The sequence below is a fragment of the Scophthalmus maximus genome, chromosome 12, assembly GCF_022379125.1.
Source record: "Scophthalmus maximus strain ysfricsl-2021 chromosome 12, ASM2237912v1, whole genome shotgun sequence".
Lineage (NCBI taxonomy): Eukaryota > Metazoa > Chordata > Actinopteri > Pleuronectiformes > Scophthalmidae > Scophthalmus > Scophthalmus maximus.
In genome coordinates, this window is record NC_061526.1 from 9,997,531 (window position 1) to 10,011,241 (window position 13,711).

General features: G+C 44.9%; 2 protein-coding genes across 3 annotated transcripts; one reads left to right on the forward strand and one right to left on the reverse strand.

The window, feature by feature from the left end:
• The first annotated feature begins 781 nt into the window (after window positions 1–781).
• On the forward strand, window positions 782–5,731 carry LOC118292322 (kelch-like protein 33). 2 transcript variants are annotated; one of them, XM_035621214.2, is made up of 4 exons: window positions 782–2,534; window positions 2,881–3,760; window positions 3,898–4,065; window positions 4,702–5,731. In XM_035621214.2, the coding sequence occupies exons 1-4, from the start codon at window positions 1,085–1,087 to the stop codon at window positions 5,222–5,224; spliced, it is 3,021 nt and encodes a 1,006-aa protein (XP_035477107.1). In that variant the 5' UTR covers window positions 782–1,084; the 3' UTR covers window positions 5,225–5,731. The 2 variants fall into 2 exon arrangements, with proteins under 2 accessions (XP_035477107.1, XP_035477100.1); XM_035621207.2 differs by having other exon boundaries at window positions 783–2,534; window positions 2,881–3,820.
• A 1,070-nt stretch (window positions 5,732–6,801) lies between these two features.
• Window positions 6,802–10,355, reverse strand: si:ch211-63p21.8 (kelch-like protein 33). Its single transcript, XM_035613669.2, has 4 exons — window positions 9,442–10,355; window positions 8,401–9,349; window positions 8,110–8,280; window positions 6,802–7,707 (listed from the first exon to the last, which is right to left on the reverse strand). The coding sequence occupies exons 1-4, from the start codon at window positions 10,256–10,258 to the stop codon at window positions 7,188–7,190; spliced, it is 2,457 nt and encodes an 818-aa protein (XP_035469562.2). The 5' UTR covers window positions 10,259–10,355; the 3' UTR covers window positions 6,802–7,187.
• Window positions 10,356–13,711: the final 3,356 nt, after the last annotated feature.

A 13,711-nucleotide genomic window follows, 5' to 3' on the forward strand; every position in this document is an offset into this window, starting at 1 on the left:
TTTATAAAATAGCTTATCGTGCTATAGGGCCTTGACAGTTATGTTACAGCTTGAGATGCTGCGTTGACAACTCAACAGATTGCGATCAGTTTATAGGCAATCCAGTTGCTGTTACTGTCACAGTGGTAATTCAAAGAGAGCACATTTGTGAAGCTCCATTGTCAGCTGCTTTACACCTGCGAAGCTATTTTCCGCGTCAAGGTCACAGTCTGACCCTGCTGCTGTTTCTCTGTCGACACATAAATGGTGTTGTGTTGTTGCCCCCTCAGCCTCCTGACTCCCCTCTTGCCTCTCAACACTTGACCCAGATACCACTGTGTTTGGCTGTGGAGGAGCAATGTGATCCCACTGTTGACCCTCCAGGCATTTAATACTGATCCCGAGTCATATGGAGCTGAATAAAGATGCTTCCGAGTCCCGATATGTCTCGTGTCTCGTGCATGAGCTCTCAGTGGCAGAGAACTAACTGTCTCAGGAGCTGGATTATCTTCTTGTCTATTTGTTGCTTAGGCCAAATCTTTGCAGCATAAATGAAAGAAATATGTATGTCAATGTTGAATCATTTAAGAATATTACAAAAAACTGCAAACATAGGCCTCCTTGATTTTCCTAGTATAACAAAGGTATGTGATGATAACAAATTGACACAACAATGTAACAATAGAGTAAAGGGGAAATATACCCAAACGTTTGGTGTGTCAGCTGACATCCCAACACAGTCTTCACTTTCAATGACCTTGTGATAAAGTACACTATGTTACAGTATGTCTGGTCATGTGAGGAACTCCTGTCACTCAAACATTCATACATGAGAAAGGGAGGGTGGGAGGCAGAAGAGAATCAGACGACACAGCTGATGTCTGCAGACAGGATGAGAGGTCAGACCGCTAGCAACAATAACAGAAACAACCAACAGTTGATCGTCATTGGACACAGATTATTTCCTCTCTGTGATCATACACAGAAAAGTAAGTGACCTACAATCTCTTGGCGTTCAAGAGGTGTTAATGTGATGCGTGTTTAGAAAAGGCGGGATTCCAGAGATCAGTACAGATTAACGTTATACAGTACAGTAGCCAACAGTATGGCAGTAGGCAACCCATGCCTCCAGAAGGGGTGGGAGGAATGGAAGAAGGCTAAGGGGGAGAACCAGAGGAGGACATGTTGGGTGAAGCTGGATGTGAATGAAGAGGAAGGAGGAGAGGAGGAGGATTGGGAGGGAAAGAAGGAGGACTCAGACGGTGAGAAAGAGGAAGTGAGAGAAGAGGATCGAAATGGAGCAGGTAGGAAGAGAAAAGAGGAATGGAGTGAACATGAGGGAGAAGGAGAGAGAAGGGTGACGAGGGAGGAAAGGGTGAATGAAGAGAGAAAGGTGAAGGGATTACAGGACACAGAGGAAGAAGAAGCAGAAAATGAGGGAGATATTAAGGATGTCAAGGAAGAGAGGGAGGTGAAGGAAGCAGAAGAAATTGAGGAAGAAAATGAAATGGGAGGAATTGGGAATGGGAGGCAGGTTCGGAGAGACAGGGGGGCAATGGAAGCAGAGCAATGGGAAGAAGAGATAGAGATTAAGATGGACAAGGAGGTGGAGGAGGAAGATAATGGGAACGACAAGCTCGGAGCGCAGTTTAGAGATCACGTGATCGGGAGTAGAACTGAAGAAGAGCGTGTTCAACAACACCAAGACAGGACAGCTCAAAAAGATGAAACAATACAAGAAGAGGAGAACTTTTCAGATTCAGTCAAATCTGCTCATGAAGATTCTCACTGGGTGAAATTAAATCATGGACAAAGTTCAACGAGTGAGAAACTGAGAGATAAGGCAGGAACAGTGACGGGATCTTGGACAATGCACGAAGAAGAGTTTCAGGTCTGTGAAGACAAGCGTCAAGAGGAAGAGGGAGACTCAACGGATGATGAGGACGCCGAACATTTATCGAATGAAGACGTGGATTGTAATGAGGAAGATGTGGTGAAGATTTTCCGCAAAGATGATTATCCTTCTGATGTATTCTGCACTTTGACAGAGTTCAGGGCCTCTTCCCTTCTCACTGACCTACATTTGAGCACAGAGGACGGTGAGAGTTTCAACGTGCACTTCCCCGTCCTGGCTGCCGTCAGCTCCCTCATCCGGGAACATTTTAGCAGAAGCCATAAAGAAAACGGGAGAGTTGATGAAAGACAACATGACGATATGATGAGTGTTGGAATCAGCAGGTGGTCGTTGTCTCTGGGCCCCGAAGTTGATCACGTTGGATTGGAGGCAATTGTGGAATTTGCCTACTCTGGACTTGTATCTCGTCTGAACAAAGACACCGTGGGTCAGATAAAGGCTGCAGCTCGAGCACTCGGCGCCACCAGGGTGATGGATCTCTGCACCGAGGAAGAGGTTACAAAAGCTGTAGAGCAGAAGAATGAAAAAAATATTTCTGCTTCAGAACAAATGACGATCAGTCTCCGGTCTATCAAACAGTTGTGGATGGACCAGGTGGGCTGTGACGTCATTTTGGAAGGTGTTGGAGAATCACTTCATGGTGAGTAGACCACTAACGAGTTTGTTCAGATAAAAGTATAGAAGCTTGTCTCGTCTATTTGACCTCCAGAAGGAACTTAAAACAGAAATCATCTCCTTCGTCACGGTGTGTGTACTGTCCGTCAAGACACAGCTGAAGTTACCTTAGAATAGCATCAAATTCACTGTTTTCAATTATCCATCCATCCATCCATTATTTGCAAGTAGATATGAATGTTGCATAAGGGACAAGCAGTCATGACTGGAACCACCTTCAATGACATACATAGAATATGTAGAGTGAGAGAATATGTGGAGAAGTGGATGTTAGCGAAGAGGGGTTTTACTCGTCACCATCTTCTGTTTAGCCCACAGAGTCGTCTTGGCTACAAGTAGCGACTACTTCCGTGGAATGTTCACCTCGGGGATGAGGGAATCCCATCAGCACTGTGTGACTCTTCCCTCCATGTTGGCGTCTGAGCTGGAGGTTCTGATTGGCTGCTCCTACAGCGGAGCACTGCCCCTCAGCTGGAGGTGTGTCTTTGAGATCACCAGCACCGCTCTTCAGCTCCAATGTCAACCAGCCCTTACCCTGTGTCTTAACTTCCTGCAAGAAGAAATGAATCCCCACTCCTGCCTGGATGTAGTATCTTTTGCTGAGGCTTACGAGATGGTGCAGCTTCTCGAAATTGCGGACGACTTTGTCCTGCGACAATTCCAAAAGGTAGCGCGCACCTTAAAGTTCAGGGACCTGCCAGCCAAACAACTCCTGAAGTACCTGAACAGTCTCTCGCTCTGTGTCCCATCTGAGCTTGTTGTATTTAAAGCAGTGGTATCATGGCTTAGAGCTAAACCCAAGATAAAGCTTAATCTTGCCAAGGAATTAATGAAAACTATCCACTTTACCCTGATGACATTCAAAGAATTCAAAGAGGTCCAGTCTTTGAGCATGTGGTCAGATCACAGTCTGGTCGAGCTCTACGAAGTGGTTTTTGCGGATTTCTGGTCCAATGAGATTAAACCAGACAGTCAGTGCCGCATCTACCTGCCAAAGGAGAGTCTGGTCTTGATCGGAGGTGACCAGATCTCTGAAGACCTGGGTAGCCGCAGCATCAGCAGAGAACTCTGGTTTGGGAATTCCCTGAGGAACCATACAGGGATAAAGAAGGCCGTGGAGTGGAGAAGGCTGGGAGAGATGCCAGAGCAGCCGCGATTCAGTCACGAGGTGGCGGTGTTCGAAGGACAACTGTATGTGTTTGGGGGCAAAAATTATTATGGCATCTGTGACACGTTGAATTCAGTTTACAGGTGAGAGAGGCTCTGGGATGATTTAAGAACATTCATGTACAGTTTTGAACATACAGTATGTGTCACCACCTCTGTAGGTATGATCCCCACCAGAACAGCTGGGAGAGTCTGGCTGAAATGCAGCAGAAGAGATGCCTTTTCTCTGTAGTTGTGCTGGATGGAAAGATCTATGCCATCGGTGGACACTGTGACGCAGAGGGTATAGATAGTGTGGAACGATACTGCCCCACTGAAAACTCTTGGAGGTATGTAAGAGGGGCTTTTTCATTTTTCAAAGCATTAGTGCTCTATATAATTCAATAATTCATAGCTTTGTTAAATAAAGTCACTCGTGCCATATAAAGTTGGTGTGATGTCCCACAACCTGAATGTTTGTTTGACGAGACCAGATAAAATATGATATCTGATGCAAAGGCAAAACTGTGTCTTTTGAATTTTGTAGGAAAGAATTTTGCAAAGCATTTAGATTCTGCAGCTTGGCTGATCTGCATCGGCAGCTTTATTAATGCTTCACAATAACTGGCTTATCCATCAGCTTTTTGACTCCTGGATTGAAAGTGACATGGAATCATATTTGTGTAAGTATAGTGTTTTAGGGATCAGGCATTCGCAAAGACAGGAAAGTACAGAGAAGTACAACAGAAAGCTGAAACTGACAGGCTGACGGGTGAGACACACTCGAAGTCAAGGGAGCCAGAAAAGAAAAACTCAAAAAATCCGGGATCACAGGAAAAACTAAACTACACTGAAGCAAGGTTGGACACAGGTGTAACACATGAGGGCGGGGCAGACAATCACAGGAAACAGGACAGAGACAGGGAGTAAAACAAGAACTGCAAAGTTTGCTTTACATGGTCAATCATTTAACTCTTCTCTTGCAGCTTCACCTGGCCCTTGGATCTGCCCCTGAGTGGGCACGTGGCAAAAGTTTTACAAGGGCAGATGTTCGTGTCGGGAGGGCTGAACCGCGACTACAGGTGTCTCGCATCCATGTTCCTGTACCGCCCAGAAACAGGAAGCACCTATCTGGCCGACATGACTGAGCCTCATGCTCACCACTGCATGGAGACCCTGGGTGACTTCCTTTACGTAGCGGGTGGGGTCACCACAGACGATCGCATGACCCTCGTTGACCAGCTCGCCTGTGAAGTGTACAGTCCAGCGGCGGACACCTGGACTGCGTTCACGTCTCTGCCAGTGCCGCATGTCGGAGCAGGGAGTGCGGTTCTGGAGGGAAAGTTTTACGTGCTGGGTGGATACAGCCAGGAAGACGACAGCGACACCAACATGGTCCATCGCTACGATCCCACGACACGGAGGTGGGAGAACATGGGCAAGATGCCCGGGCCAAACAACGACATACGGGCGTCTGTTCTGTGTTTGCCATCACACGTCCGTTTGTAAGACATGGTGAAATACTATATGTCCGGTATTGTTTTATGATGCTGAGTTCCAGGTTGCTTATTTTATGTTGACAAAAATTGTATTTTTGTAATTTTTTAGAAATATTCTTACATTGTTGGTGACAGAAGGATAATTATAATATCGTGTCCAACAATAACTTGATAATTTGATCAAGGAAAAATGTATTCTGCACTTGATATGAATCAAATCTTTAGGCCAAATGTAGGATATCAATTAATTGTATGTGTTAAATTCCACTGTGTTGTAATGAAATAGTTTATGTTGTAGTAGTTATTTCCATAACAAAAAGCATTCAAATATTTTTAAACTCAAAACTGCAATAATCAACTATGAACACAAGATGAAGCTGCCCGACTTCTGCTCATGGTTGCTCTGCTCGGTGTGACAACAGACAGCATCAGCTGAGAAAAGTGAAACAGACATTGTAATGAGTTTATTGTTTTGCATTGATTTTTCTGAAGCTTCGCACTTAATTTCAATAAAGTTCACCACAAAAAAAGGGTTTAGTTTTTTTATTATTCACAATTTGAATAATGTGCCTGATGATCTACTGAGGGAAGAGGAGGAAGCCGCTGAAGGTTGTGTGTCCGTTCAGGTTATCCAACACTGCAGTCATCCCACAGCTCCATGTGCGGCTCATCAACTGCAGCCAGCTGCAGAACTGAAGGCCGAAGGGTAGTGATAGGCCAAAATCTGACGGACAGCGTTCTTCATCAACATGGCCCCCGTCACGTGAGTGTTGTAGCCGTAGGTGCTGAAGCTGAAGTAGTAGAGACCATCGACTGGCGCCGTGACATTACAAGTATAGGTTTGAGGATTTTTTCCTCTAATGTGAATCTTCATCCACTCAACAACGTCCATTTCCCTCTCTGTCCAAACCCAGGCTCCACAAACAGGAATCCCAGGAAGGTCAGCAGAAGTGAAGCCATTAGCTCCATTTCCTCACTTGTATATTTGTGATCTCTTGGATATTTTCTTCTCGGCTTGTGCAGGCTGGTTTGTCATCTGTGTCTTATATACCTGCTTTCTTCCCTGTGAAGGGACCTTGACTCTGGCCCCTGAGAGTCTCCAGCTCAATTCCCATCACGTCTGCTGGTGGGATTGTGCAAGTGTATTTTCCAATAAAACAAAAATAAGGAATTTGACAAAAAAAAGATTATTAAATCTACAAATCTTTACAATGTGTTGTTACAGGTTACGCAAACCCTGTTCACAATAGCATATCGATTGTGGAGTAAAGGCTGTTTTAACAGCAGGTATATCATGCTACGTCAGAGTGACAATTCATTTGTCCCCGTGATTCAAAAGCTTGAAACCCCCCAAAAAACATGACAACGAATATTGATGTTTTTACTAGACCCTGGCTCAGACATTTCAGGATGCACCCAAGTCAGATCAACAGTTACACTAGGTGAAAAGTGTCCCGATGGTGATGATTCATCACAAATTCAGTAAAGAAGTGATGACCTTTCAGATGTTTCATTCTGTCTTTTTTCTAAATTTTTAAAGGGAACTGGGCTATATGCTAGTTTTTGTAACCAGACCATGAGGAGCTATTAGCTACCAAGATGTTTTTATTTCTTTTCATGTTTGGAGTTTTATCTTCAAGACTCATACAGAGGTGAAACCCAAAGGAGAGACCAGAGACACCAACTCTGTTCTCAAAGCACAGAACCATTGAAAACATCCAGCAACACTGAAAGAAATTTAATTTAATTTTAACATAAGGTTATCAGACATGTACCGTACAGCAAAAGATCATTCTGGACTTTTAATTCCCTGATTTAAACTATTCTGACAGCAGAAAAAGTATTTGCAGGTAGACGACACAAAAAAGTCAACTTATTTGATCAATTTATATTATTTTCATATTTTACCAAATTTTTGTCTTTGGTACTGCTATATATTTGATATAGAAGCTTCAAACTCATTGTCCAAAAAGTTAGTGTCTCAAGTGCTGAGGCAGGCGAAGCAGACATGCCCGAATGTCAGTAATCGCCCCGGGAAGTTTGCCCATGTTGTCCCACCGCTGAGTGCTGGGATCAAACCGATGGACCAGCCCAGACTCACTGTAGTCGTCCTGGCAGTATCCACCCAGTAAATAGATCTTCTCCTCCAGGACGGCTGAGGCTGCACCCACATGGGGCACAGGCAGGGATGCAAAAGCAGTCCAGGAATCGGCCACAGGATCGTACACCTCGCAGGCTTGTTGATCAGTGTAGAATTTCCTCAGGTTACACACTCCACCGGTGACATAAAGACGCCCTCGCAGGGCCTCCATGCAGTGCTGGGCCCGGTCGTGGGTCATGTCTGCCAAGTAGGTGGTTCCTCTCTCTGGGTGGTATAGGAACATGGAGACCAGACACTTATACGTACAGTTGAAACCTCCAGAAATGAAGATTCCCCTGTCTAAAACAGTGGCAGCGAATCCACTCAAAGTCTGGTCCAGGGGCTGGACAAAGCTGAGAAAAATGGAAAAAATATGCATCACATGGGAAAATAGTGAAGGAGGAAAACAATAAATAGAGCATGTCCCAGAGTATTCGGTACAAACTAGACAGGATGGGCAGTTTGAAATCCATGACATCGACTGAAACAAAACATTTTACAGCTATAAAAGTAATGTTTTTATTGGGTCAAACTACAACTCAGCTTTCATCCTTGACTCTGACAACTTTTCAGTAGTTTTAGTCTTTCAAATGTTGTACCGGACTGACAAGCATGTCTCCCATTCAAAACCAACATGATGCTCCACTACCACGTGGTTTTAGACATGCTAAAGATCTTGATACGTCTTGCTTCTGATGTGAAAGGTCGACACTGAGTCAAACAGTTTGCTGTAAGTGTAACATCACTGATCTCACCTCCAGGAGTCCGTGTCTGGGTTGTACATCTCAACAGTATCGACGTTGGTGTTGATCTCCTTATCTCCACCGATGGCATAAATGTGCCGCTCGTGTGCCACCACTGAGAAGTTACTTCTAAACTCCTGCATGTCGGCCAACCTCTTCCAGCTTTCCTGCACGGGATCATAACTGGCATATATGCGATGAATGTAAAGAGAGAAAAAGTGAGATGACTGATGTCATCTTTGAGAAAATTTGGGTGACTGACAGTGACAAAAGGTTTTTAGTGCAGTGCTTGTCTCCTCTTACCTGTAGGCAGATTTCATTATGTTATCCTTTGCATAGAAGTAACATCCTCCAAACACATACAGACTCCCGTCCATTGCTGTAATTCCATGCCTGAATTTGGGATTGTCTGGCATCTCCCCAAGCCTTCTCCATTCGATCTCCTTCACCAACCCTGTGCCACTGCGCAGGGAGTTTGTAAACCACAGTTCCCTTCCTGGTACGCGGTGACCCATATCTGGGTTCAGTTGGTCCCCTCCGACCAGAACCAGAGCATCCTTGGGTCGCCTGACCCGCCACTGATCTTGGGGATTTGGAATGCTGAAACCAAATTCCTTGAGTGCTGAACCATAGAGTTCGACTTCTTTGTTTCCAAAGCATTCCATGCGCAGGTTAATGGCTCTGACCTCCCTGAACTCTCGAAACGTCATGAGAGGAAAGCGCACTGCGGACATCAGTAGGCCCGCTTGACCCAATCTCTCCGCAGGATCAGCCTCAATCCATGAGATCACAGCTCGAAATACAGCCAACTCTGAGGGCACGCAAAGACCATCACAGTGGAGGAAGTCCAGAAGCTTGTCTACTGCTAGGTCCTGAAACTTTGCAGTGGATGACACCTCCAAGAAGTTCCTGAGTACAAAATCATTGGCTTCTTCTAGGAGCTCGGACATCCCATAGGCCTCAGCAAAAGACACAATGTCCAGGCACGTTCTTGCCTCCATTTTCTGTCGCATGAAATCTAAGCAAAGCAATGAGGTGGGCTGGAACTGAAGCTGCAGGGCTGTGCAGGTGATCTCGAAGACGCAGTTCCAGCTGAGTGAAAGAGTCCCGCTGTAGGAGAAGCCAATAAGGGCCTCTAATTCAGATGCTAACAGGAAGGGAAGAGCGATGCAGGTCTGATGGGATTCCCTCATGCCGCAGGTGAACATGCCACGGAAGTAGTCACTGCTTGCTGCGAGGATAACTCTGTGAACTGCAGACAGACAAAGACAGAGTTTAAACTTTGATCGAAAACAAATAATCTGCTAGATATTTTTGTCTTGGGAATCACACATGTCTACTAACCATTGAACAACGTCCCGTCCACATCTAAAATCACATCACATCCAACTCTGTCGGCCCACAGGAGTTCAACAGACTGAAGAGTGATCTTCATCTGTTCTAGAGGGGAGATCTTTCGCTCTTCCTTCTTGGTACTTCCATCGTCCCTCATCCCATCTTCCTTGCTGCAGAAATCCAGCACTCGAGCGGCCCCCAGTAGTTCAGCTGCAGCCTTGATGTGAGCCATTGTGTCTTTGTTCAAAGAACACACAACCCCAGTGTAGGCAAACTCTACAACTGCCTTCAGCCCAACATGATCAACTTCCGAACCCAGAGACACAGACCACCTATGGACTCCTACATCTTCCTCACCATCTGATTGCTCCCCATGTTTTTCCTTCAATCTCTGCCGGATGAGGGAGCTGACGGCAGCCAGGATCGGGGAGTGCACATGGAAGCAGCTCCCACTATCAGTGGTCAGCGTCAGGTCTGTGAGAAGGGACGAACCCCAGAGTTCCTTCAGGGCCCTGAACATCTCTTTGGAAGAGGTTTCACTGTGGTACCTATAGACATAATCACTAAGTCCTTCATCCCCAAACGCCTCCTCACTTGTTTGCTCTCTGATTCCCTGCTGACTCGTACTACTCATTGTGACCTCTGACCCCTCTGTCTTATCCCGTAGGCCCATCCTGGAGTCATTGTAAGCCACAATCCTCCTCAGCTCACGGTTGTCCTGCTCTATCCCTTCTCCACCTTCTTCAATCACTCTCTTTCTCCTCTCCTTTTCTCTCCTCCATCGCTCTTCCCATTCCATCGGCAGGTAACGTCTGGTCAACTCCATGTCACCAACTTTTTCTTTGATCTTCCACTTGCAGCGTTCTTGAATTTTTGCCTTCTCAAATCTTTCTCTCAGCCTCAACTTTTCACTTTCTCATAGACACAACGGTCCTCGCTGCATTAACAAGCAGCTATTTATAACTCCTGGGTCACAGAGATTCAGTTTCAGCTGAATCTTGGCTCGCACGCCATTGTAATGTTTATCAGGGAAACTCATGGAGATGAAAGTCTACTGGAGGACCAATAAAAAGTGCCAACTGGATAATTTCCCTTTATGGACCTAGTTCAGGTCCTCGACTCACTACCTTGACTTAAGATACTCTAAGACCTGCGCTAAAGTACGCACATTTTCTTAACATTTTCTGGAGAGGCTGATGTGAAAACGCAAATATTCACAAATGTTGCTCCAGACATTTTCTGCAACTTTTCCCGCGGGCACCCAAGAAAAATTTCCTGAATGTATCCGAATGGGGCCATGTGAGAAGACAACAGGAAAATCGCCATGTCCTGCTTCCAGCATGCTCTACCCAGAGGCCACAGAATGTTCCAGGAACTTTAACGTTGGTATAAGTGCATCTGTCACGTTCGTGCTAACATCACAGGTTCATGAAAGGCAAAATCTAAAAAATGTCCCAAAGCAGATTTTGTAGACATTAGAGTTCACTTATTAAAAGGGCTCAAGTTAATAAATACTGAAAAACAAGCACGTTGGGTGTCACGTTTATACACTATAAGATCTTAGATAAAATGGTAAAGTCATAGTAGTAAGCCGTGTCGGAGGCCACCCTCCATGCAGTCACAAATGGACTTTAACTTGCTTTATATTTAGTGATAATCAAGTCAATATAAAAATCTTAAACTCAAAAAACTCTCAAAGTTACAAGGAAACAGGAGAATGTTTTTCAGTCTGTCTTATCTGATGTTTGTGTAGTAGCTTGAATTCGTCTGTAATAATAATTAACCCAGATCTTCTCATAAATAGAGAGTTCTCACTGTCCGCCAACAGTCCTTTCGATGAAGTTGATGAATCTGAGAGATACCGAACCTTCCAAGATGAACAATGGGCAGATTATCAGTAATCCTGCTTGTGTGTTGTCTTGCTGGTCTGTGTGACTGCCAGGCTGGTGGTGAAGGGAATGAGGTCCAGACAGCTGAGCTGACACATGAAGACCAGGCAGGATAAACTCAACTGCAGCCGACGGCTCAGTGCTGCTGGAGCTGGGGGCTCTGAGAAGAAGACTCTCGGGTACAGTGAGAGTGTTGGAGGAAAAAAACAAAAGGTTGGAGGCCAGTGACAGGAGGCTGGAGGCCAGTGACAGGAGGCTGCAGGCCAGTGACAGGAGGCTGGAGGCCAGTGACAGGAGGCTGGAGGCCAGTGACAGGAGGCTGCAGGCCAGTGACAGGAGGCTGGAGGCCAGTGACAGGAGGCTGGAGGCCAGTGACAAAAGGTTGGAGGCCAGTGACAGGAGGCTGGAGGCCAGTTACAGGAGGCTGGAGGCCAGTGACAGGAGGCTGGAGGCCAGTGACAGGAGGCTGGAGGCTGGAGGCCAGTGACAGGAGGCTACAGTGAGAGTGTTGGAGGAAAAAAACAAAAGGTTGGAGGCCAGTGACAGGAGGCTGGAGGCCAGTGACAGGAGGCTGCAGGCCAGTGACAGGAGGCTGGAGGCCAGTGACAGGAGGCTGGAGGCCAGTGACAGGAGGCTGCACGCCAGTGACAGGAGGCTGGAGGCCAGTGAGCAGAAGCTGTCTGCTTTTAACAAGACAGTGACGCAAATCAGTACAGTGCTTCAAGGTAATAACATATTCCAATCTCAATAATGGTTATTGTGCAGAGTCTGCTGTGACCTGGATTACTCCATTATGAGATAAGACGAATATATTGTATAAACGTAAGTATTATGGTTTGTGGTCCTGATTATCTGTCCAAGGTTTAGTAGAATTTCTTTATCTCTGACATGTTTGATGAGAATAATGACACCTTCTGTTTTGTGTTTTGCAGGAAAGCCTCAGGTTGCATTTTCTGTTGCATTACCAGTAGATGGAACCATTGGTCCTGCCAACGTTCTTCACCCTCTGGTGAACCGTCAGGTTCTGTCCAACATCGGAGGACATTACAGCCGAGTCACGGGTCACTTTCCTTTGTGATCGCGCTCTCTTGCCTTTTCTACATCACACTATGAGACGTGATGCGATGTGGTACAGTCGGTTGGATGTACGAGAGAAAACTGTGGACATTAATCCTCAGTCTTTTTGTGTTGAACCAAACTTTAAACTCTTCAAAATAGAATCGCTTTTGAATTCCTGCCTGGCGACTCGTGGTTTTTACAATTAACTCATATATGTCGTGATGAATATGGTGTTTTATTGTTGTTGTTCAATGCAGGTTATTTTACAGCACCAGTGAGAGGAGTCTACTATTTCACTTTCACTTCCTTGTGCTGGTATTCCCTTGATCATACTTGTGGTGGATCTCTTTACCACAATGGAAACAGCATTCTGTCATGGTATTGTCATCCTCCAACCGACCCGACCTCTGCATCCAACAGCGGTGTCTTGTGGCTACCAGTTGGAGACAAGGTCAATGTTTGTCTTTGGCCCAATGGAATTATGAGTGACAATGTAAATAAGTACTCATCCTTCACTGGATTTTTGCTCTTCTCTATGTGGCGTGTACGAAAATGTTCACTGATTTCAAACACATCAAATGTGTAATAGTCGTCTGACAAAATATGAAGTGATTTGAGTTTTGGTTCTTATAACTCTGCTGGCACATTTCACCAGACGAGGAGGAAACAGTATAATGTAGTAATGCAACACCTTTAGATTCACCATCTACGAACAAACCCTTCATCACTATAGAAGCTATGTGTTATATATAAGATAAGATAAGATATACCTTTATTCGTCCCACAATCGGGAAATTCGGGCATTACAGCAGCAAAGTGGACGGAAGAGTATATAAAGAAATGTACAAAGTTAGTATGTACAAAATATACAAAAAAAATAACATTAAATAAAAAACAAAGGTATATAAATAATATATACAGAGCAGTAGCAATGGTGGCACATGGAGACTAAATATAAACAACATTTATAGTGGAGTGGATGAGTCCTGTGTGTGTTTGTTTGTGTTCTATTTAGAGCAGTGCAGGTTGTATAGTCTCATATCAGAATCAGAATCAGAATCAGAAAATCTTTTAAAATCATAATAATCTCATAATCTCATATATCATACATTTTGTCATTATGAAATGGCAGATTACAAAATTAGTAGTTTGCAGTTCCTGATTGGGATGAATACAGCATGAGCGCCCCTCTGATGCTTTTCATTCGCCTTCTGCTGTCGTGATCATTTCTATCACCACTAGAGGTCGCCAGAAAATAAATGATAGAATTATGGCCCATAGCGATTTACAACCTGTTGTTGTTTTCTTTTACAGTACAGTCTGTCTATATA